Raw genomic sequence first — 22,904 nt, forward strand, 5'->3', positions numbered from 1 at the left:
AATTGTCAGACATGCTATGTTTTAATCATGTATAATATATTATATTTTTACTTATGTATATTATATTAAAGTTTAATCATTTATATCTTTAGATGCAATTAAACTTTAATTTTGAGGGAAATAATTTAGTAGAGCTGGTCACCCTGCTATCAGTCAAAAATCAAATCGTCGGATAGATGTTGATCATACTTGACGTATCGTGATAAAATAGAGCGATTATTTCGGAATATCTATTGTTAATGAATTTAAGTATTATATGACCTTATTTTGTATTTATTCGGTGTTTAATTGATGGCGAGAGGTTTTTGGTGCTGAGATTATTAGTGTAAAGTGGTGATAATGTTACGTTACCTATTGGACAAATTTTGGGATGAAGATGTGTGGTTGCCGCCGAACACTACTTGGGAGGATATAGCTCCTGGTCCAGATAAAGAAGTGGTTTATAATGATCACAGGCACCTCTTATATCCTATACCCTTGGCCCTAGTAGTTATTGCCATACGCCACGGCTTAGAGAAGTGAGTTATATTTATTTAGAAAAATATTTCAGGTGTCGGCGTTACTTCTTTAGTGGGTCACTGCCTTCTTATTATCAGTTGAAAGTAATATGATAAGAGAGAATATTGGTTATTATTATATTTTCAGCTAGTTATCACCAGTTAGTTACTTGTGATGATATAATATTATTTTATTTTAGAACTTAGGCATTATAAATTTCATTCATATGTTTTAAATACGTAAAAAAAATGTTTTAACATTTTATTTTTTGTGTTATGGATTCAACTATGTTTGAATTTATTCTGTGATCCTCCACACAAATTATTTTAATAAATAAATCCAACAAAAAGGTCACATTTAATGATCTACATATTCAATAACAATTTTTGCCTAATTTGGAGAAAACAAATATGCCTTAAAAATTAAAATAATGAAGATATAAGTAGAATATTATTAAAATATTTTAATTATATAAATAGTTACCATACCAAAATTATTTAATTGCAGTAAGCAAAAATAAAATTACAATTATTTACTTCATATTTTTTGATTCATTTTAGTTGAATCAGTGTTGAAAAAAATTCTTATAAATATTTTTTTCAGATATTGGTTCGCACCATTCGGTAAATCACTAGGCATAAAAAACACAAGGTCCAAGAAAGCGCCTAGTAATCCAAAACTTGAAGCGGCTTATCAGGAGTGTTCTAAAATTAAACACAAACAGGTGAGCTATCATTTATCTTAATGGAATATCTTATCTTATCTAAAGTACATTATATAGTAAATTTTTCAATAAATAGTAATATAATAATTGAAAAATGCATCGAGTTTTTAAACCTGTTATTTATTAATGGGCTTATCAAAGAAAAGTATTAAAGTTTAAAGATATAAGAATTAATGAACTTTTATCATACATTTTATTTATTTATTTAAATTAAATACACATAACAGGTTACAATCTTGCCGGGCCCATAGGTGACATATCAATTTCGGGAGCAGATCGCAACCCAACAAAAAACAAATATTAATTTTCGTTCGGTTGCGATCTGCTATATTTATCTATCTGCTTATATTTTATTTGTATATATACATATACCAGTTTAGAAAGCAACTTCAATGTTTCTGTCCTATGTTCTTAAATTAGTAATATTGATTGTTATTTGTCTGAAAAAATATAGTAGGTATAGGATTAACAACAGTTTTTTTCAAGGAAGTAAATATTATGCAGAATGTTAAAAAAAATCGTAAAATTTTTTGTTCAAAAAAATTTTTATGAAGTTGATTTTTTGTTCAATTATTCTCAATTAAGGATAGAATATATTAACTATAATAATTAAGAGTGTATTGTTGCATGGTTTGTCTATGTGTGTGTGATGTGTCAAGTGTGATTAGAAATAGTTGTGTGCACTATTTCAACAATTTTCCTTATGGATAAAATATATTAGGATAATGGTATAAAAATTAATGGGGTTTTAATAGCTCAGTTACATTTACATGTTTCGTAATTAAGTTTGAAATAACACATTGTATTAAAATTCATTCATGGGTGACTAAACTAGTGTAATGGTGCTAGTTAAGTTTATTACTTGTGAAGATAAGGAATGGTTTGTTTTTATTAATTTCGAAAAAGTATTGATACATTGTAGACATTAGGTAATGTTTTTTACAATACTAATCTGCCCCCTTTTCTGCCATTCCTCTGTTATTCTTAACCATTGAGCTATCCTCCCCCTCCCATAATTTTGACCAATTGCAAAAAAAAATATTTTCTCCTTTTCCTTTGTTACAATCCAATAAAAAAAACGCTTTCAAACTAATCATCATCATCATCATCAGCTCATTATGTTCCCACTGTTGGGACACAGGCCTCCCGTATCAGGTCGTAATCCACCACGCTGGCCAAGTGCGGGTTGGCGGATGTCACATCTCGTCGAACTTTTTGTTTGTTTGACATGTCGGTTTCCTCACGATGTTTTTTTAAACTTACATAACGGTGTGTCCCTTAGACACATAAAACTGAAAGAATAGAATAATTTATTCGATCGCTCTGGCGGGTCATGGGTGGCCGAGTTGGTCAGGCATCCGCCCCGGATTGGCGTGAAACGATGCGGGTTCGAGTCCCGCCTCGTGATCTAATTTTTTCTAGTCTTTTTAAATATATTTATAAACTTATAATATTCAAATTTCAAAGCAATGGAAATCTTCCAATTAAATCCTGGACACAATCCTTATTAATGAAATCTTGCATCAAATACATTCATTTTATATCGCGAATATTCATACTTCCGTTTGCAGTGTCTGCGATTGTTCCTGATAATATAAGTGTAATATTGTTTACCACACTGTACTTTATGAACATGACGCATTAGAAACTTTAGATAAGATTATCCCGTATACGAACATTTTACAGATGTACCACTAGATTCGTAAAAGGTGAAATTTTACATTACAATTTTTACAATTGACATTGTAAAAATTAAAAAATATGATATTTGCAAACATCTATTATGTAGGGCTCAAAAATAAGGCCAATATACAAAGTATAATTTGTAAAAGTATAGCTTTCATTTTCTGAATGTTTCGTTGAATAATTGTTATAAAATTCCGTATATTTCGATGCATTTAATATGCACAGATACTTAGTAGGAAAATGCATAACGTGCATGAAGTATAGACGAATTCAAATCTACCTGAATGTCATCAAATTACCAGCAATGACAATTTGCACTAGAGCTCAAAAATATTATCATTATGTAAAATGAACTCAGTAACAACTCGAATGCATTTATCTATTATCAATGGTATGATTATAAAGCCATATAATTTGCGAAAAACGTAATAAAAATCGGTCAAGTGCGAGTCAGACTCGCGATGGTAAGGGTTCCGTACATCGATATATGTTTTGCGAAAAAGAAGTTCTCCTATACAATTTATAACGACGGCCGCTGTTGCTTTAACAATTCCAAAATCATAAACATCATCTTTAAAAATAACAACTGTCTAGCTATCACGGTTTATGAGATACAGCGTGGTGACAGTTGCAGTCGGACCGTACAGCCAAACAGCGAAGTCCAATAATAGGGTCCCATTTTACCTTTCGGCACGGAATCCTAAAAAATAAATATTTTATTAGTTTTTCTATTTACCTTATGTACTTTCTTTTTCCCGTGGCTTTCAAATTATTTATGATGACATGTGCCGGGTTTAATTCATCATTTAATAAGGAAAATATGAGACCATTCTATATCTTCAGAAGTAATTACGGTTTGGTGTTGTGTGGCTTGTGTAACCTCTAACTGTGCTTCCTTTCTTTTCAGTTCTTTTTGAGCAGGGAACAGGTAATTTTTGCACTATATTGCACGCCTCATAAGCGAAGCGTTGAGGTGGGTACTACTGTCACTTCGCGCAAAACATCTGATTTTTCAAACTTAAAATGTCTTTATGTATCATACATTGCACTTGTAAGATAATACATACACACACATATTAAGAAAAAACACTATTTTTAACGTTCATGATATTTTTGATGTCATTTTTGTTATTTAAACTAGTTAAAAAACAGTTTAAAAAAGTTCTGTCTTGGACGTCCGTGTGTCTGTATGTGCGGATCCTTTTTCTTGTTAACACGATAGCGACCGAAATACTTTACTAATCGAGTCTTTTTTTTTCTCTTACGCTTGAGTATGCTCAGGAATAGAACCCTTTCATTTTTCAGGGTCTGATTCGATGTGGTTTAATTGTTATTAAATAAACAAAAATAATAATTAATAAATATTTATTAAAAAAAAATTATGAGGCGTGCACTTTTGGATTTTCCAAATTATTTACATTTATTAACAATTTTTAAGGCCCACAAAGATATTGTTCAAGTACGTAATTCTTTAACAAATATTTCCCTCTTGTCGCGATTGAATATAATGTTTATAATTATTATGTTTTTGACATCTTCACTACATAATATAAAACAAAGTCGCTTTTTCTGTCCCTATGTCCCTTTGTCCATTTGTATGCTTAAATCTTTAAAACTACGGAACGGATTTTGATGCGGTTTTTTTTAATACATAGTGATTCAATAGGAAGGTTTTAGTGTATAATTTATTAGGTTTGAGACAAAGCGGGCGAAGCCGCGGGCGGTAAGCTAGTGTTCTCATAAATTATAATCGAAAACACCAATAATAAGTACATATTTCTTTTCATTTAACAAAAACAATTGCAATTCAAAAATAAAATTAGACATTTTGTAAAAATGAACATGACTTGTAGGACCTTAAAAGTTGCTATAACTATAATATAGAATGCACTCTATATCTTACTTCTCAGAAAAAATGCTGTACATATACATATATTTGTGGCTTGATAGTTAGATTATAGTTTGCATGCTGTGATACTTTAAATGAATGTACTAGAATTTTCGTCTGCAAATTATATCTAGTTATAAAAAGGGCAATATAAACAAATTAATCTTATTCACGTAACTTAAAATATGAACGTAATAAGTCTGAATTTTGACATATAAAAATAATTTACGTTAATTAACCCAAGTGTATCCGGCAACAGGAAAAATATATTGTATTGTCTATTATTATTTTGATAAAAACTATTAGTTACTTTATTATATTTTAAAGGATATAATATTGTTGATTTAAATTAACGAAGTGAATATAAACGTATCGTATTGCGAATATTTATTTTCAAAACCACCCAACTATGTCAACTGTCAAGACACTTAAATTTTTCAACAAATTAAAAAAATATATCCAGTGGGGTTATCCACGGAAAATTTCGTAGCGCAAAAGTTTACGCAACGGTTTTTTATTAAATTGTAAAATATGAAATTTAGTTTTTTTTGTCATCATTTGTCTGGTGTCAAGAATAATTATTTTTTTTAAATAATCGATTTTTTAATTATAAGTACATACTTACATAATATTTAATCTATCTATATGATTTTTAATAAATTAATAATCGATTATTTAATTGTAAGTAGGTACATATGTCATTATGTTTAATCTATCGATATTATAGATAGATCTGAAAATCGTGAAAACGCTTTGGATAATTTTGCGTTTTGAGTCAACTTGCTTTTAAATTCGGTTTAGCTAGTATTCTGTGGTTCGCGTTCGGTTGCCAATAATTTCAATCTAAATGTTAATAAACATTACTCAAAGTATACTGAATTCTTAAATACAATAGTATTGAATCTATCAATGATTTTTTTATTATGTACCTACGTAGACACAATACAGCAATAAAAATACGATTATTAAATAATTTATTAATAAAGTAGTAGGTAAGTAGTAATATGCAGGCATATTAGAAAGTAATCAAGAAATCAGACGAGAAAAGTATTGTATGAAATCTATATGATAGGGGTTCATAAATATATTAAGAGATCTAAATCAATAAAATAATTGACGACCCGCATGGGAATTTATGAGCTTTATTTGTATTTTTATAGTCGGTTCATTATACAATTCCTAGATTCCGAATAAGGTAGGTACATACCTACATTACTTGTGTATTTGTTAAGTTTTTCTCGAAAAATGTAGATATCAAGAGACCGTAATAATAGATATTATAGGTATATATATTATGCTTATATATATTATGCTTATAAAAATATTTAACCATGTTCCTAAATGCATAAGAAACCAGACATTGAATGTGTTTAAAAATAAGTTAAAGAAATGGCTGATTATTAATTGTTTTTATAGCCTAAAAGAATTTTTTGACCTTAAATGATAATTGCTAAATCGATTGTATAATATGCATGTGTAGTGTATTAGATCTAGTATACCTATCTGTTTTACGCATATATTTGCATGCTTTATACAAAGCGAAACATGCTGAACAATTATTTCTTCACACCTCTCTGTACCATGTTTTTGGCAAATAAATGTTATTTTATTTTTATTTTATTTTTATAGTTTCCCACAACACAGGGGATTCTAGTGTGGGGACTAGTGTATCTCTATTAAGTGCCCGTTATTATAATATGCAATTTTTACTGTATTCAAAACTGATTGTACAGTGTACACTGTGTTATGAAACAAATAAACGATTTATATTTTTATTTATTTTAATATTGTTACGGTCTCTTGATATCTACATTTTTCCTTCTTGATAACTACATATACATTTTGAAACTTATAATTTCTAGAACCTTGATCACATTGACCAGAATATTATATGCAAGTACCTGATTATAATATTAATAAATATCCTGTCTGCGGGGGGTCCTTATCACCTGCATAAGATACCTACTACGATATTCTCAAAAACATATTCCAATGAGAATGTAGTTAGAGATACGTTTTTGATGCACTCGAATAAAAAGCATAATACCTTCATAATACCTTGTCCATAAAATAGTCAAATATTGCTAAAACAACTAGCATACGATCTGCAGTAAGTAGGTATTTGCGCCAAGTAGACACTTTTGTAATGTTTGCACACGAACTTGAAATGTCGAAGGTGTCACGACAATGCTGATAAGCAAGAAGCTTATATCTAATACACTGGAGATTGTTGTTGATTGTTGTGTATGTTTTTTTATTCCTTTCACACCAACTTGCCAAGTTAGGTGTGAAAGGGATAAAAAAACATACAGGCGTCATTCAACGTCATATTTTCTTGTTACAAGTTAATGGTCATAGTGCAATCTCCAGTGTATTAGATATAAGCTTCTTGCAGATAAGTCATGTCTACGTAGTAGTACATAAGCGAATGCCATTATCAGAAGTATACAGGACTAAACGCTTCTTCCAGATTGGATTGAGTTTGGTTGAAAAGAAAAGTTAAGTATTCTAAGTCACTTAAGTAAGGTTTACACGGGTGACGGGTACGAAACCGCACGATTTTACCGCACGGACATGTTTTAAAATACCTCATCAAGTTCTCAAAGTTGGATAGCAATGTACTTCGCTGACTGGTCACTAAAATAAATTAAAAATAAATAAATCAACCGTGCTTACTGACTACTGTATAAGTACGATTTTTAATCTATATAATATGACGAAACAAATTGTTTTCATCACATGCTCCGTTGTATTGATGATGATTGTCTCAATTGTCTACTAGTTGATTCTATGATGTACCTAATTGACATATTTTTTCCTATACTGTGATAACAATATGTTATTGATTTTTATTACTATTTTATTAGTGTCGTTAAAATTGTAACGACAATTAAAAGGGGATTAAATCAAATACATACAATCTTGATTTAGAAAGGTCGTTAGTATCTATGTTTTTAATTTTATTGTATTAAAATTAATAATTATTTTAATACGTTTAAATTATTTAGAAGAATATAGTTAGCAATAATACATATTGCTAAGTACTACATAGTTTAACTAGATTTTTTAACTAAAAATTAGCTGTTCAAACTGAAGAATAAAGAATCCGAATCAGTTTAACCCTTACCAACATATTCAAAATCAAATTTCCATTCATATATTCTTCCATAATATTATATACCTTGTGTAAGAAATTAATGCGCATTTCTGAAATGTACGATTTAATAAATGCTACTGCTCTGAAGGCCCTTCAAACTCATCGGCCTCATTCGCACTAGCGCTTTACGCATGATAATAGGCAAGTCCACACAGAGCGAGCAGCCTCGCGAAGCAATTATCAACACCATAGAACACAGGACAGTTCTTTAGCTGTTAGCATATCATCTAAAAATAAAATGTAATATGGTCATGTTTTTAAAAGAAACTTTGGAGCTTCTTGCCGCTTCTTCTCCGTAGAAATTAGAAGTCTAATTGAATTAATAAATGTTTAAGTTTGAATTAGTGCCCCAAAAAGCTGTGTGAATGTGGCTTAATAAAGGAAGCGCGTGTGACGTCATTTTCCTCACTCGAGCGATCCACAAGGCGAGCTGCTTCGCGTTGCAATTGCATTGCGAGGCTGCTCGGCGCTCGCTCTGTGTGAACCCGCCTTATTGCGGCGAACGGTTAGTATTCCTGCACTTTTTAATTAAGCTCTGCTTTACCATATGTCCGCTTTTAAATGCCCACTGTGTGGAGGATATAGTGCGTAAAATTTCTTCGTATTGAGGCCAATTATACTTATAATTTGTTTTGTTTTTTGAGATAGAGTTGTTTAATTGTTACTGAATAAACATGCATTGCGTTTTTGTGATACAGTTTTTTGAATAATGGTTTAGGAATTAAGTGACCTAGGCTTATTAAAAGTGTAGGTTCCATCACTATTAAACTATGCTATATACATGAGACAACTTCGTCTCGTCTCAAAAGGATATTTTTCTAACTTTTCTAAATCTCTTTATCAATGCTCCGATTGGTCATAGCATTACGTTATACAGCCTTATCTATTTCGATAATTCAACACAAAAATAATTGTTTCTGAGATACTTAGATTGTAGAGACAAACAATCAATGAAACTCAAGAGAAGAAACAATTTGCCGAATTCATTTGTGACTGGTGACTGCAGTGTGGGTGCTGTTCTAGATGCATATTGCGATGAATTACAGATTGTGTATGCAGTAGTATAAATACGCATGATATTTATTTGTTTATTTAATATCTTGGTATTATTGGATCTTCAGTTTCCATAGCTTTGTGCGTTAATAGCGTTGTATAGTGGCAGTTATAACTTTCAATTAGAATATTTATATTTAGAAGTTTAGAATTTTAATGGTAATAAATGTTATGACGGTTCAAAAGTGCTTTTATAAGAAGTCTAATTGAATAAATAAATGTTTGAGTTTTGAGATACTTCAATATCAATAAAAAGAAACTGAATTCATTCACTGAAAGTTCCAAACCAAAACGCGGTCTTTTCAAACGGCCAAACGAATTAGGAGCAAGTGTTGTATTGTTTAATTAGAGCTCCAAGATGTTATTTGTAATGCTGTATGTATAGTGCTTGTATTAATGTGTTTAATCATTTTTACGGTCCACTTTAATTACGTTAATTGAAGCATGGAATGCGTAAGCGTATCTAGAGAATAAACGTATGGTAATGAAAATAATGACGGCTTTCAAAGTGGAGATGGTTCAGTCAATGGAAAAGCCCATACATCAGAACGGAATTTTTGTATCCTAAAACTGAGTAAATAAAACATTTAATATGAAGCGCTAACTTCTTTAGCGGTTATATTTCACCCGAAGTTTTCGATCTGCAGTCAAACATAAGACATCCATACTAATATTATAAATGCGAAAGTAACTCTGTCTGTCTGTCTGTTACTCAATCACGCCTTAACTACTGAACCAATTTGCATGAAATTTGGTATAGAGATATTTTGATTTTTGATACCCGAGAAAGGACATAGGCTACTTTTTACCCCGGGGAATAGGATAGGTTTTATCCCGGAAATCTCACGGGAACGGGAGCTATGCGGGTTTTTCTTTGACTGCGCGGGCGAAGCTGCGGGTGGAAAGCTAGTAAAATTATAATATTGACATGATTTTTAAAGCTCTTTTTCGTGCCGGTTGTTCTCCATAGAAACGTTGGTAAACCAAATAAATAAATTGAAACTGTTTTCCGAATCCGTGGTAAATGGAAAACTATGTTATTACGATTCAAAAGTGTTTCTTAAAGAAGTCTAATTGAATAGATAAATGTTGTTTGAATGGTTTTTTGTATATTGCAATCTTAATAACAACCTGAAGATGCTGTTAAAAGCCCTAAATATAAGAAAATTAAAAAGCCAGCAAAGACATCCATTCTGCAGTAGCTGGACAGGGGCGCTTTCATTTTCGTTCCTATGTCACATCTGAATGCGGATCGCGGATAGATGCGGATTAGCGTATATTTGACCTACTTACGCTAAATATTTACCACACGATTTGCTAAGACAAGAAAAACAAAAGAAAAAAAAGGCACACGTGTCAGAAGTGAAACTTCTTTGGGAGATTGAAAGATACCAAAATCGTCGTCTTATACTACATGACGTGACGGCATTGCCATGACGCAACTGAAATTTTACTCTCAACGCGCCTAAAAAGTTTTACTTCAAAAGATTTTAGCGGATTATTGTATTATTATCCCGACGCGGACGTTACGCATGGGGAGAAAATCGGGCTAGAAAATACTAAGACAAATTGAATATAGCATCTTCTAGAGAAAGTACATAATAATTAGTAATTTTTTCAACGTATATGTTAATACGGTAATCGATTTATTATCTGATACTCGCGATCCACGTGTCGAAGATTTGCCGTGTGAATGGCACGCGAAACTTGCGCAATTTCAATAATTATATTAGTGCAATGCATCTGTACGCTGTATGTGGGTACATATGTGCATAATATATGAAACGTTGTGGGAATAAAAGTGACAGGAATTAATTTCCGGAGAAGATAGAGATCGTTAAGTAAATTCTGAGCTTCCTCGAGATACGTTGTTTCTAATTTTCTATCATGAAACATCATTTTATTATAGATGTGACGGCATCTATAATAACAACATTAAACTATTTCTTTAACCGTGGGCACAAAATTAATTATGTTAAAATTCACTAAAGTCGTTTCCGCATCCCTATAATATTTTATAGCTATACTAGCGGGCCGCCCCGGCTTCGCCCGTGGTACATATTTACGTTTTCTCTACATAAAAACCATCCTCGTACTTCAAGGAATATAATAAAAAAAGAATTATCGAAATCGGTTCAGCCGTTCTCGAGTTATGCGCTTACCAACACATTTTGCGATTCATTTTTATATATAAGACTAGCGGTCCGCCCCGGCTTTGCCCGTGGTACATGTTTACGTTTTCTCTACATAAAAATCATCCTCGTACTTCAAGGAATATAATAAAAAAAGAATTATCGAAATCGGTTCAGCCGTTCTCGAGTTATGCGCTTACCAACACATTTTGCGATTCATTTTTATATATAAGAGAAGATAATATGAAGATTAAATATGCACTTTTTAGAAATAGATATTAGTTATAAGAAAATAAAAGATATAAATATAGCAAATTGTGCAAAATGTGCCTCACATTATTCTAGAACTACATAAACTTAACGAAAGTACTCTGAAATTCTAATTATGCAATATAAGTGTAAATGATAAAACGGTCGTCCTTATGAGCATCGTTGAGATTAATGAAGCAGTTAAATAGTAAATTACTAAAGATATTACGGTTCTTGATTATGTTATGATAACGGAGCTGCATGTTCACTCAAAGGGAACTTTATTCATTGAACTAAATGTAACTGTTTTATTTTTTGTAAACGAATTTTTTTTATCTTGGAGTTGGAGAGGGTCTTTTAATAATATAGCATCTATTTGTATTTTCTATAAACAGTTTCCGCATATAAACGGAAATAGCTATCAAACAAAATATTGACTGGATGTATTATATGATTTCTTAATCATTTTAATAAGCCAAAGTCACACAAACTGGAACGTTTTTCCGTCTATTTTTATAGTGATCTTGAAATTAATGTATCTTCATAAAACGTGATCATTTCACCAATCAGTTCAAACCCACTTATTTATATTAAAATTCCTAACTCGAAGGAAAATTCGTGTTTCAGGCAATTTCGACAATTTCATATCTATATCTCTCAATTGTGCCGTAATAAAGCAATTTTTTAACAATCTAGATAGCGATTTATAACCCAATTTTTACAACAATTCATACATGATTTAACCGCGCGTGACCGTGGCCTCTTTACGAGAAATTAGAGACACTTAGACACTGGAGCTTACAAGATAAATACCTAGTGAAAGATTTACTATCGTCAATGTTTTCTGATGTGTCTAAAATCTTAATGTTTGTTTGGGATGTGGCGTCTGACGGAAGTATAAATCACTTGGACGGTTGATGAGCTATAATGGGTAGTGGGATGTGGAATTGCAGAATGTTATGGATTCGGTATATTTTGCACGAGATTGCTAATGTATGTTGTACTTATTTACCTCTTTCCGAGAACATTGAGAATTTCAATTCGTAAAAGTAAAATAGAAGAGCCGCTGCTCAGTCATGTACTGTCGTTGAATTCGTCGTTGTCGTAGGTGGAACTTCATCTAATAAAATTTATTTGTGTCTTTTTCATAGTTGCATTGCGAATTTAATAACGATATTCTAACATATTTAAAATCACCGAATTCCGTACACGTGAGCGTTTAGTGCTCCACTTAGTACTAGCGCATTACACAAAAGAGCTTTCGGTCCTTCGAAGCGGACGGCAATAGCGCGCTATTAACGCAGCTATTGGATTCTGTGTAGTTTAGAAATCTCGGCGTTTAGCACAATGTGCGTTCATTGAGCGACCAATTATCACGGCGAGTACTAAAACAGACCTTGGCTTACGACCCACTTTCGTAAGCACCTCCAATAAACGTTGAAAATGAAGTCGTGTGTGCACTTGCTTTCAGGGTTTCAGATCCAGCTGTGGTGTAAATGTGTTAGTCCTTAGTGGTGATTGTACATATTTTATTCTTGCGGTAGTATTGATGCCTCAGATTATTGAATTCAATTCGATGCGTATAATCTCAAATTTCCTACACATTATATCTAGTTTAGATTATGTTTTATCACACCTTCGTCCGGTTGAATTTTTATATTTTACTTTAGAACTTTGTTCTGATATACATTAATTACTTGCACCAAAATTTCTAAATTTATATTTACTGCAGTATAAATTAAAAAGCTGTTAAAAGTCGCGAACTTTGAGTAAGGATTAATGCTGCACATAATTAATATTCAAAAGTTGCATGCTTCGATTGAAACTGCTATCCATTATTCAGATTAGAATGTCGTGTTGCGGAAACATATTTCCTACATAATGCTACTATTACATTTTGCCACATTGTCCTAGTAATTTGACCCTGACGACTTTATATGCTGGATTAAATAGTCTTCCATATAATCCTGTAATTGTAGGTCAATTTCTTCTGCACTAGAATAAAATGTAGTTAGAATTAATTTTGGTTTTGAGCAAAAGTGGATGATTCTGTACCTAAATTTCCCGAACCCCTGGCTGGAACATTTGTCATTTATCTCCTTTGAGAACGAAGATAACGATTTCGGGGTTGTTGTTCACTAACAGAATAAAGATAATATGTTTATAATTTTGAAGCTCTGTTTATGTTTTAGTGATTATTTTGAACTGTATTTTACTGGCTACAACAACACAGGCTTTGAGACGTATCTAATTTTGCGTTATTCATTTATCTCAAATGTCGTATATCTCACAAAGCATAAAATTCCCAGGGTTCTTTACCCCTACAAGTAAAATAATAATTGTAGAATGACTGCCCTCAATTCCAAAGGTTATCTGCCATTTTAAAACACCTGACATGTCATAATAATTCTGAAATATGTATCAAGAACACAATATCGAAGCTCTGTTAATAAGAATCAGGGCGTAACTCCCTTCCGTGGTGACGTCAGCAGATACTTAACAGAAAATATAACACAGATAATCGGGGATTACATATATTGCGGTTTTATTGTCAAAGTGACGAAGGCATGTTATAATCGTAGGCTGCGTTGATAAGCAAATCTTCTGTCCCATATTGATAGCGAGAATGAATGAGCGATAACCAGTCGGTATCAGGTGTTTCTCAGCGTTATTTTGATAACATTTTTTAATCTCGAAACACGTGCCTTACAATGTGTTATCAATATTCAAGTAAATTCTCAATTTTTTTCGAAACGATAGCTTTTCGGATAAAAGGAAAATAATTTCTTTATGACCTTATATTCGATTGACCGGTTGGCTTGGTTGGTAGTGGCCCTACCACAAACCAAATATATATGTCTGTGGGCCCTACCTTCCAAGCCAGAGGTCGTGGGTTCGATTCCCTCCCGGGGCAAATATTTGTGTGATGAACACAGATGTTTGCCATGTGTCTGGGTGTTAATAATTATCTATATAAGTATTTATTTAAAATTATATATGTATGTTTATCAACCATCTGGTTTCCATAATACAAGCGAAAACTTAGTATAGGATCAGATTGTGCCGTGTGTGAAAATTGTCCTAAAATATTTATTTATTACTAGCTTCCGCCCGCGACTCCGTCCGAGCGGATGTCGGTCTTCGCGTGGATGGTTTATTTCTCCATTTTGAGTAACTCTGACAATTACATCTTATAAATATCTATTGGACTCAAATACGGCTAGGCCTATAATAATACCCAACGTGTGTTCGCGGTTCTACAGAACAACGTCTATGGATAAAACTGAAAAATTAAGATTATTTTATTTCTACGTATTTTTCCAGGATAAAAAGTATCCTATTTTACGCCCAGGATAATAAGGTATAATTATACCAAGTTTCATTGAAATCGAACCGTTAGTTTTCACGTGATGTCTTCACATACAGACAGACAGACAAAAATTTTTTTAATCAAATATTTGGGTTTGGTATCGATCCAGTAACACCCCCTGCTATTTATTTTTTCAATATTTTCAATGTACAGAATTGACCCTTCTACCACAGACTAATAATAATATACTACGCTTCTACAGATTTATTATATGTATAGATTTATTTAAATACGAAAATCAGATACCTAACTACTAAAAAGTACATATTGTTTTAATTTCGAATTGTACTGTATGTACTGCATAAAATATATATAATCATACTAGATTAAGAAACTCTTTGTGTCAGTAAAACCGTTTTAAAAATACATTTCGACCTCATACTTTACTTTCCGATTGAGATTAGATTGGTTTCGCTTGTAGGTGGTAAGTGGTAACTACATCATATCTTAACCGGCTTCATGTATATTGTAATGAATCATCTCACATTATCCTCGGACCTATCTGAGGATAAGATAAGCTCTTTTATATGTTCTGTGGATAAGATCCAGACCTAACTGGAGCACTGTTTAATTATTTGGAATTATCGCCCACGGTATTACAAGCGCATTTTATCAATATGTAAAGCGCTAATAAGACTCAAATTAAAAGTTTTTACTAATGACTTCGCATAATGTACTCGTGGAAAATATGACAGAAAAGCGAATACACTTAAAACTTCCTAGTTAGTCGTGTTATACAGAAGTTTTCCGCACAACATCAGATTGCATGATGTCAGTTTTAAACTTGAAACTACAACTCTTTTCTCATATAATATGTAGTTCAGAACCCTCGTCAAAGTTAAAATTAATGCTAAAAATATGTTTTTAAATAATCTTACAATATATAAAAACTAAAAAGCATGTTGCAACCTCATTAGCACATACTGAAATAAAGTAAATTAAGACGTCTGCATCTGCAGACATGTTAATGTATATTTTCGCATGTAAATTATGTTTGATTTTATATTTCACTTTTTGCGTCGTCATATGGTATTAATAATAATCATGTAGACGAGTTTTATGAAGTATCACTGCAATTTATATAATGCACTTATTCTCACCTAAAATATGCTTTGCTATTGTATGCTATCTGTGCTTTGTCCTTAATTATGCTAAACTTTAAAGTGCAATAGATTATTTAGTAGAATCCTAGATGTTTTAGGTAGCTATTTACATGTAGAGTGTACTGCTTTTAATGATACGCACTCAGCATATTTCCTTATTCATTATGGATTTTATTGTAATTATTCGATCTATCGAAAGAATTGTGCCCATATCCAACTTTCTTCTACAGCTATGCGCGTTAGCAAAGCAGCTGGACATGACGGAGCGGCAGGTGGAGCGCTGGTGGCGGCTCCGCCGGAGCCAGGACAAGCCCTCCACTCTCGTCAAGTTCTGCGAGAACCTGTGGAGGTGTTCCTTCTACCTGTACAGCTTCTCGTATGGAATGTTTATCCTGTGGGATAAAGAATGGTTATGGGATATCGACCAGTGTTATATTGGATATCCGCATCAGGTCGGTGTATAATTGAGCAGACGCACATTTTTTTTTGTTTGGATACGTAATTTTTACATTCAGTTTTGCTATTTATACTACGACTCCTTCGTAGTATAATCGTTTGGAAAACTTAATAAAAGCTTTGTCATTACTCAAACTATCTCAAATTTCGTAATATCCCTAATCTAACTAAATTAAATTATTCATTTGTTGAACCATGGTAAAAAGGAAACCTAGGCAAAGTTACGTAACTACTTTTTAAGTTAGCCAATTTCATCTCTATGCCATTTTAAACAAAATAGCTTTCGACTATCCACAGGGTGTAACGAGCGATGTGTGGTGGTACTACATGATATCATCTGCCTTCTATTGGTCATTAACGCTGTCCCAATTCTGGGACGTCCGTCGCAAGGACTTCTGGCAGATGTTCGTGCACCACATCGCCACCATCGCGCTGCTCTCATTCTCGTGGGTCTGCAACTTGCATAGGATCGGCACGCTAGTGCTGCTGGTCCACGATTGTGCTGATATATTCTTAGAGGTAATACATTTATTCGACGTTCGGTATTTTATGTTGATGAGTGTTGAAGATATTGTTAAGCGGTTGTGTATGTGTGTATTATGTGTTTTCGTCAGCAAAGTCGCAGTATTGCTGGTATAAAGATGTTATTACTAGTACTTAAGTGGGCTTTTAGTTTAAAGATTTTAATTCAAGGGTTGAGATTTTGGAAATGTTTGTGTTAAATAAGATATAGAGAATTGGCACAGATAACGGCAAATCCACTTCCAACAATTTATCTATAATTTATGTAGAGTTAGTTACCCTTATAGACTGGGGTAGAAGCCTTTGAAAATAATGAAAAGATAAAAAAAATCGCAGTCGGATGAAACCCATTAGAAAAGGAGGGGAATATGATAAAAATGTAAGGAAAAATAAATTACGGTCAATCCGAGTTCGGGAAGCGGGAGGGGGGAGCTTTTAAGAGAAAAAAATGGTTTCTCTCGATTTCCGACAAAACTACAAGTCCTATAGACAAAAGTTCAATGGCAAAGTTGTAGGTAATTAAAAGTTCTACAACTTTTGTATTCACAATTTTTTCACATAACCTAAAAATTTAGGTGAAAAATTCAAAAAACCAAGTTTTTGGTCTTTTATTTCTATCTACTTCAAAATTTATTTTTTTTCTACGAAATTTGGTGCAAACTTACTTTATTATGTCCCAAATACACTGTAATTTATTTGATTGAAAATATTTAGTTTTTCGCCTTATTTTGAATTAATACCAAAAAAACAACCTAATTTTCAATCGAAAAGTCACCCGTGAAAATATCAGCTTTTTTCAAAAACTTGGAGTGCCTTTTATTCATTGAAATCTCTACTTTCATATGGTGTAAAAAAAAATAAACACCACCGTAGTAAATGTTCTCAGGAAATGCATACAAACAGTGTGATAATGAGCTTTTACTAAATCAGGCACACTTCTTGAACTCTATATCTTCTCTTGTATCGGCTTTTCGGTAATATTTCAAAAGAAAAATAATTATCTGTTCTAAGTTTAATATTTTACAGCATATTCAAAAGCAAAATGATGTCGATAAAAACATTTCAGGTAGTTCGAGAAGTGTGCCTGATTTAGTAAAAGCTAATTTTCAGACTGTTTGTATGCATTTCCTGAGAACATTTACTATGGTGGTGTTTATTTTTTTTACACCATATGAAAGTAGAGATTTGAATGAATAAAAGGCACCCCAAGTTTTTGAAAAAAGCTGATATTTTGACGGGTGACTTTTCGATTGAAAATTAGGTTGTTTTTTTGGTATTAATTCAAAATAAGGCGAAAAAATAAATATTTTCAATCAAATAAATTACAGTGTATTTGGGACATAATAAAGTAAGTTTGCACCAAATTTCGTAGAAAAAAAATAAATTTTGAAGTCGATAGAAATAAAAGACCAAAAACTTGGTTTTTTGAATTTTTCACCTAAATTTTTAGGTTATGTGAAAAAATTGTGAATACAAAAGTAGTAGAAATTTTAATTACCTACAACTTTGCCATTGAACTTTTTTCTATAGGACTTGTAGTTTTGTCGGAAATCGAGAGAAACCATTTTTTTCTCTTAAAAGCTCCCCCCTCCCGCTTCCCGAACTCGGATTGACCGTAATTTATTTTTCCTTACATTTTTATCATATTCCCCTCCTTTTCTAATGGGTTTCATCCGACTGCGATTTTTTTTTGTTTCAAAAATTATCTACTCTAGTCTATTATCTTTTTAGTTGATGTGACTCGTTGATTACATCCCATTGAGTCAGGAGTCTCCCAGAATTCTAATTTAAATGAAGGAATAAATAAATGCGCAAACATTCGCAGTAAACATATGCTTTGTTTGGATAATTAGTCGAACATACTTTCACAATCGACGTTAAGAGAATACGAAGCCAAAACCGCATATGCGCTTAAAAGAGCCAAATTAAAACTTTTTTACTAATGACTTCGCATATTGTACTCGTGGAAAATACGCCAGAAAAGCGAATACACTTAAAACTTCCTAGTTAGTCGTGTTATACGGAAGTTTTCCGCGCACAATATCAGATTGCATGATGTCAGTTTTAAACTTCAAACTACAAGTCTTTTCTCATAATAAGGCTTCCTAGATAGTGGAACATCTATTCTTTATAACAACGAAACAAATAAATCCAACTTCTTAGTGAAGCTACACTTCGATTCCGACTTCATGAACATTCACATTCAAGGGTCAATTAATCTTGGTCCTTTTTCTAGTAACTACACATTCAGGACTAAGAGTAATTGATCCTTGTTTCAAAGTAGCATAACTAATGTTTTCAATAGTAGATAAGTTATGGAAACAATAGTATAACTTGTATATCTTCTATTGCACGCAGTTTTTTATCTTGTCCTCTTATCTAATTCCTCGACTTTCGTACGTTTTTCTTTGAAGCTAGAAGAGCAATGAGAATTTTATGACTAAATTTTGGTGTTAATTTCAGGCAGCCAAAGCGGCGAAGTATGCGAATTATCAAAAGTTCTGCGATGTGATATTCACAATATTCACCATCCTGTGGATTATAACTAGATTAGGGATATATCCGTTCTACATTATATGGAGGTAAGGAAAAAAGTAAAATGCAGGATATTAGGAAAGGGTAAGGTTTTAACAAGCAGAGAAATTAGTCGCAAATGCACCAAAATATTTTTTTTTTTTCAATTTTGTTCCGGCTAATCTCTGGAAAGGCTGGACAAGTTTTGTCGGGACTTTAGACATTGAAAGATTGCTGATGTTAAAGGTAACATTAGGATAAAAAGAAAACTCATTTGGTGAAACCGCGGGACGAAGACAGTTCTAAATGACTATTAGGCAACGTTATTCTATGAAATATGTATAATTTTCTAAGAAATGTGTGTGTTTGTATTTAAAAGCAATGGCTTGCTACCTGGAACAGACATTTCTATATTTACATTTCCTAGTATTACAGGTGATAAAATAGTTAGTCAAGTATTTATAATATTACTAACTGTGCCCCGCGGTTTTACCCGCGTTGCTCTGCTCCTGTTGGTTTTAGCGTGATGATGATATAGCCTATACTCTATTTCCTCGATAAATGGGCTATCTGACACCGAAAGAATTTTTAAAATCGGCCCAGTAAACTGAGATTAGCGCGTTCAAACAAACAAACTCTTCAGCTTTATAATGTTAGTATAGATTTTATTATTAGTATTAGATTAGATTATTATTGATCTATTTTTAGAGATTTCTTAGAAACGTGAAAAATTTAATGCAATCATAATTTCTCTGAAAAATGTACACACCGCCTTACATTATCATTTCCGGTTGATTTCCTGATAACGATTTGACGAATTCTTTCTTCACTTAATTAAATTATTATGAAAAGTTGCCAAATGATGGCTATTCAAATTTTATATTATTTGTTTAAAAATTTACGAAAATTCGTTATTGTTTAAAATGTATATATGTATATGTTATAGTAAATAACTAAATAGCATAAGTTCAAGTATGTATAGAAATTATAGGAATGTCTTTCCAGTTTTATTTCCCATTAATGCTATAATAAATATGTTATAATATGGTACCTTCATATTTAATAAAATTATAAGCAAGTGCGTGTGCGTGCGCGTGCGTATACGTGTGCATAATAGTGTATTTTATTTCTAACAGACAAATATGTAGTGACAATACTATTCCAGCAAATCAAATACGAGCGTTGATGCCCCTGTTCCAGTATACCAACTTATATAATTAAGTAAATAATTAAATAAATATTAAATAATAAATATTACAGGACAATTTTCACACACGGCACAATCTGATCCCATACTAAGCTTTCGCTTGTGTTATGGACCAGATGGCTGATAAACATACATATATATATAATTTTTAAATAAATACTTATATAGATAATTAACACCCAGACACAGAGCAAACATCTATGTTCATCACACAAGTATTTGCCCCGGGTGGGAATCGAACCCACGACCTCTGGCTTGGAAGGCAGGGCCACTACCAACCAAACCAACCGGTCAGTCAATTGACTTCTTATATAAAATTTAAACAGGTGTGTTTGCGTGCGTGTATGTGTATGTGCGGGCGCGTTTATTTGTGTGTGTATGTGTTTTCAATAAAAAGTGATTTTACGTATGTAATTAAAATGTAATTAAAATTCTCTAGTTAATGTTTCTGTTCACTCTTATCTTGAAACTAGCTGTTCCCCGCGGTTTCACCCGCATTGCTCCGCTCCTGTTGGTCTTAGCTTGATAATATATTATAGCCTATAGCATTCCTCGATAAATGGGCTATCTAACACCAAAATAATTTTTCAAATCGGACCAGTAGTTCCCGAGATTAGCGCGTCAAACAAACAAACAAACTCTTCATCTTTATCATATTAGTATAGATAATTATAAATATTATTTTTCCAGTACATCGATAAGGGCACCGATGCTATTACCGATGTTCGCAGCGTACTACATATTCAACTCCCTGCTTTGTCTATTATTGTGCCTTCACATGGTCTGGACGTGGCTGATACTGCAAGTCGCGTATAAGGCCATTAACGCGGGGAAGGTAAGATTGTGACGTCATTCATGAAATAATTAATTAATGAAAAAAGTAGGGTAGTTTTTAAATACTTAATGATAATGTTCCGAAGTCTATTTGATGTTTATTTATTTCATTATTACTATTAATAAAAGCTGCGAGACAATTATTAGTTGGCCATCGTCATCAAAAATCATTTTGTATAAAAAAAATAATTGCACAGTGCAAAGCAACCTAAAAAATGTTAGGCCCTTTTGCTTTTCTCTAAAAACATATTTTTTTCTTTAGTATTTTTTATAAGCTTTACATAACTAACATATCCCCAGGTTTAATAAAATTTTATTAAGCTATTGTATAGCTTCTATCGCGGGCCTTGAGCGCGGGGACCGAATCGAGAAATTCCGTAACGAAAAAACGGGGACGGGCTCGGAGGTGTGGCTTGAAGGCATAGCATGCAATAGATTTACCGCGGCAGTCCCCGAGTGCCACACGTCTTTTTTTTCTTTTTATCCACATATGCGAAGCCCCGATACGATCTACTTAATACTTTATAACAAAAAAAGAATAATAATAAAAGATATATTAATAAAATATTACAGATGGAAGGCGACATCCGCAGTTCGAGCTCAGATGTAAGCGAAAGTTCGCATCAGTCGAACCACAGTACTCCCAATAGATTGAGTCGTAGGAAGTAAGTGCTTATTTGTGTGTGTTTTTTTTTTGAGAAGCAATAGTCAATATGCATAAAATTTGAAATTGCCTAAAATATTTTTTTCTCGAATACTTATGTATTATTGTAATATTATAATGAAAAGGATTTTTTTTTTATTTACTTACTATTTAAACCCCTAAAATAATATTCAAAAAGTGCAAAATAAGGGAGCGAAATTCAAACTTCCAAAACGCGCCACCATAGGTCGAACGAAATGTGACGTCATCTGATACGACATTGTATTCATCACTCCACAGTAAACACGAAGGTAAACACCCACTGGACGTGTCATGTGACGTCACGCAAAACGCGCACGTGCGTTTGAACTGCTTAAATGTTTAAAAAGATTTAAATTTCATTTTTAAAAATATCTAGAGTATTTTGAAGCCGTTTTGAAGCCCATCAATATTTTTTTCTACGTTATAAAATAGTAAACTATTAATTTAAGACAAAAAACATGAATATTCCCCATTCCTTATCGCGCGTTGCGAAAGGGGGCTAGAAGGAATTAAGACCAAAAGTTGTAGTAAGGATACTTTTTCCTATAGTTGTAAGCTGTGCGGCGTGCGGGTGTTTTTCTGTCCATCTCTCTCTCATAGAAAGCAAGCCAGTTTTTTTAGTAACTTCGTTCCACCCGGGTGTCCCTTCATACCTCTCACGGCTCACCTCTGTTTTAGCATAAGAAATTAAAATTGTTTATAAATATATTTTTTGTTTTAAACAATAAGAAGAATCGATCATGATGCCTGCATCCTGATTTTATTTCAACGTGCAAAAACAAAGTTTTGATAAAAAATAAATATTGACAATTTTTAGTTTGTTGCC

The 22,904-nt window shown here is 32.5% G+C and overlaps 1 protein-coding gene across 1 annotated transcript; it reads left to right on the forward strand.

Moving 5' to 3' along the window:
* Positions 1 to 173: 173 nt before the first annotated feature.
* LOC149898934 (ceramide synthase 5-like) lies at positions 174 to 22,062 on the forward strand. The gene is made up of 8 exons (XM_090114322.1): positions 174 to 518; positions 1,102 to 1,222; positions 3,816 to 3,836; positions 16,091 to 16,312; positions 16,614 to 16,835; positions 19,302 to 19,420; positions 21,250 to 21,394; positions 21,967 to 22,062. The coding sequence occupies exons 1-8, from the start codon at positions 340 to 342 to the stop codon at positions 22,060 to 22,062; spliced, it is 1,125 nt and encodes a 374-aa protein (XP_089970448.1). The 5' UTR covers positions 174 to 339.
* Positions 22,063 to 22,904: the final 842 nt, after the last annotated feature.

The sequence above is a fragment of the Colias eurytheme genome, chromosome 21, assembly GCF_061535395.1.
Source record: "Colias eurytheme isolate Ceu_HAF_F1 chromosome 21, ilColEury1 Martin Lab GWU primary, whole genome shotgun sequence".
In the NCBI taxonomy this organism is placed as follows: domain Eukaryota; kingdom Metazoa; phylum Arthropoda; class Insecta; order Lepidoptera; family Pieridae; genus Colias; species Colias eurytheme.

Coding starts and splice junctions, on each gene's coding strand:
- LOC149898934 (XM_090114322.1), top strand. CDS start 340: ATGTTACGTTACCTATTGGACAAATTTTGGGATGAAGATGTGTGGTTG. Junction 1,223..3,815: donor CTAAAATTAAACACAAACAG/GTGAGCTATCAT, acceptor CTTTCTTTTCAG/TTCTTTTTGAGCAGGGAACA. Junction 16,313..16,613: donor ATATTGGATATCCGCATCAG/GTCGGTGTATAA, acceptor GACTATCCACAG/GGTGTAACGAGCGATGTGTG.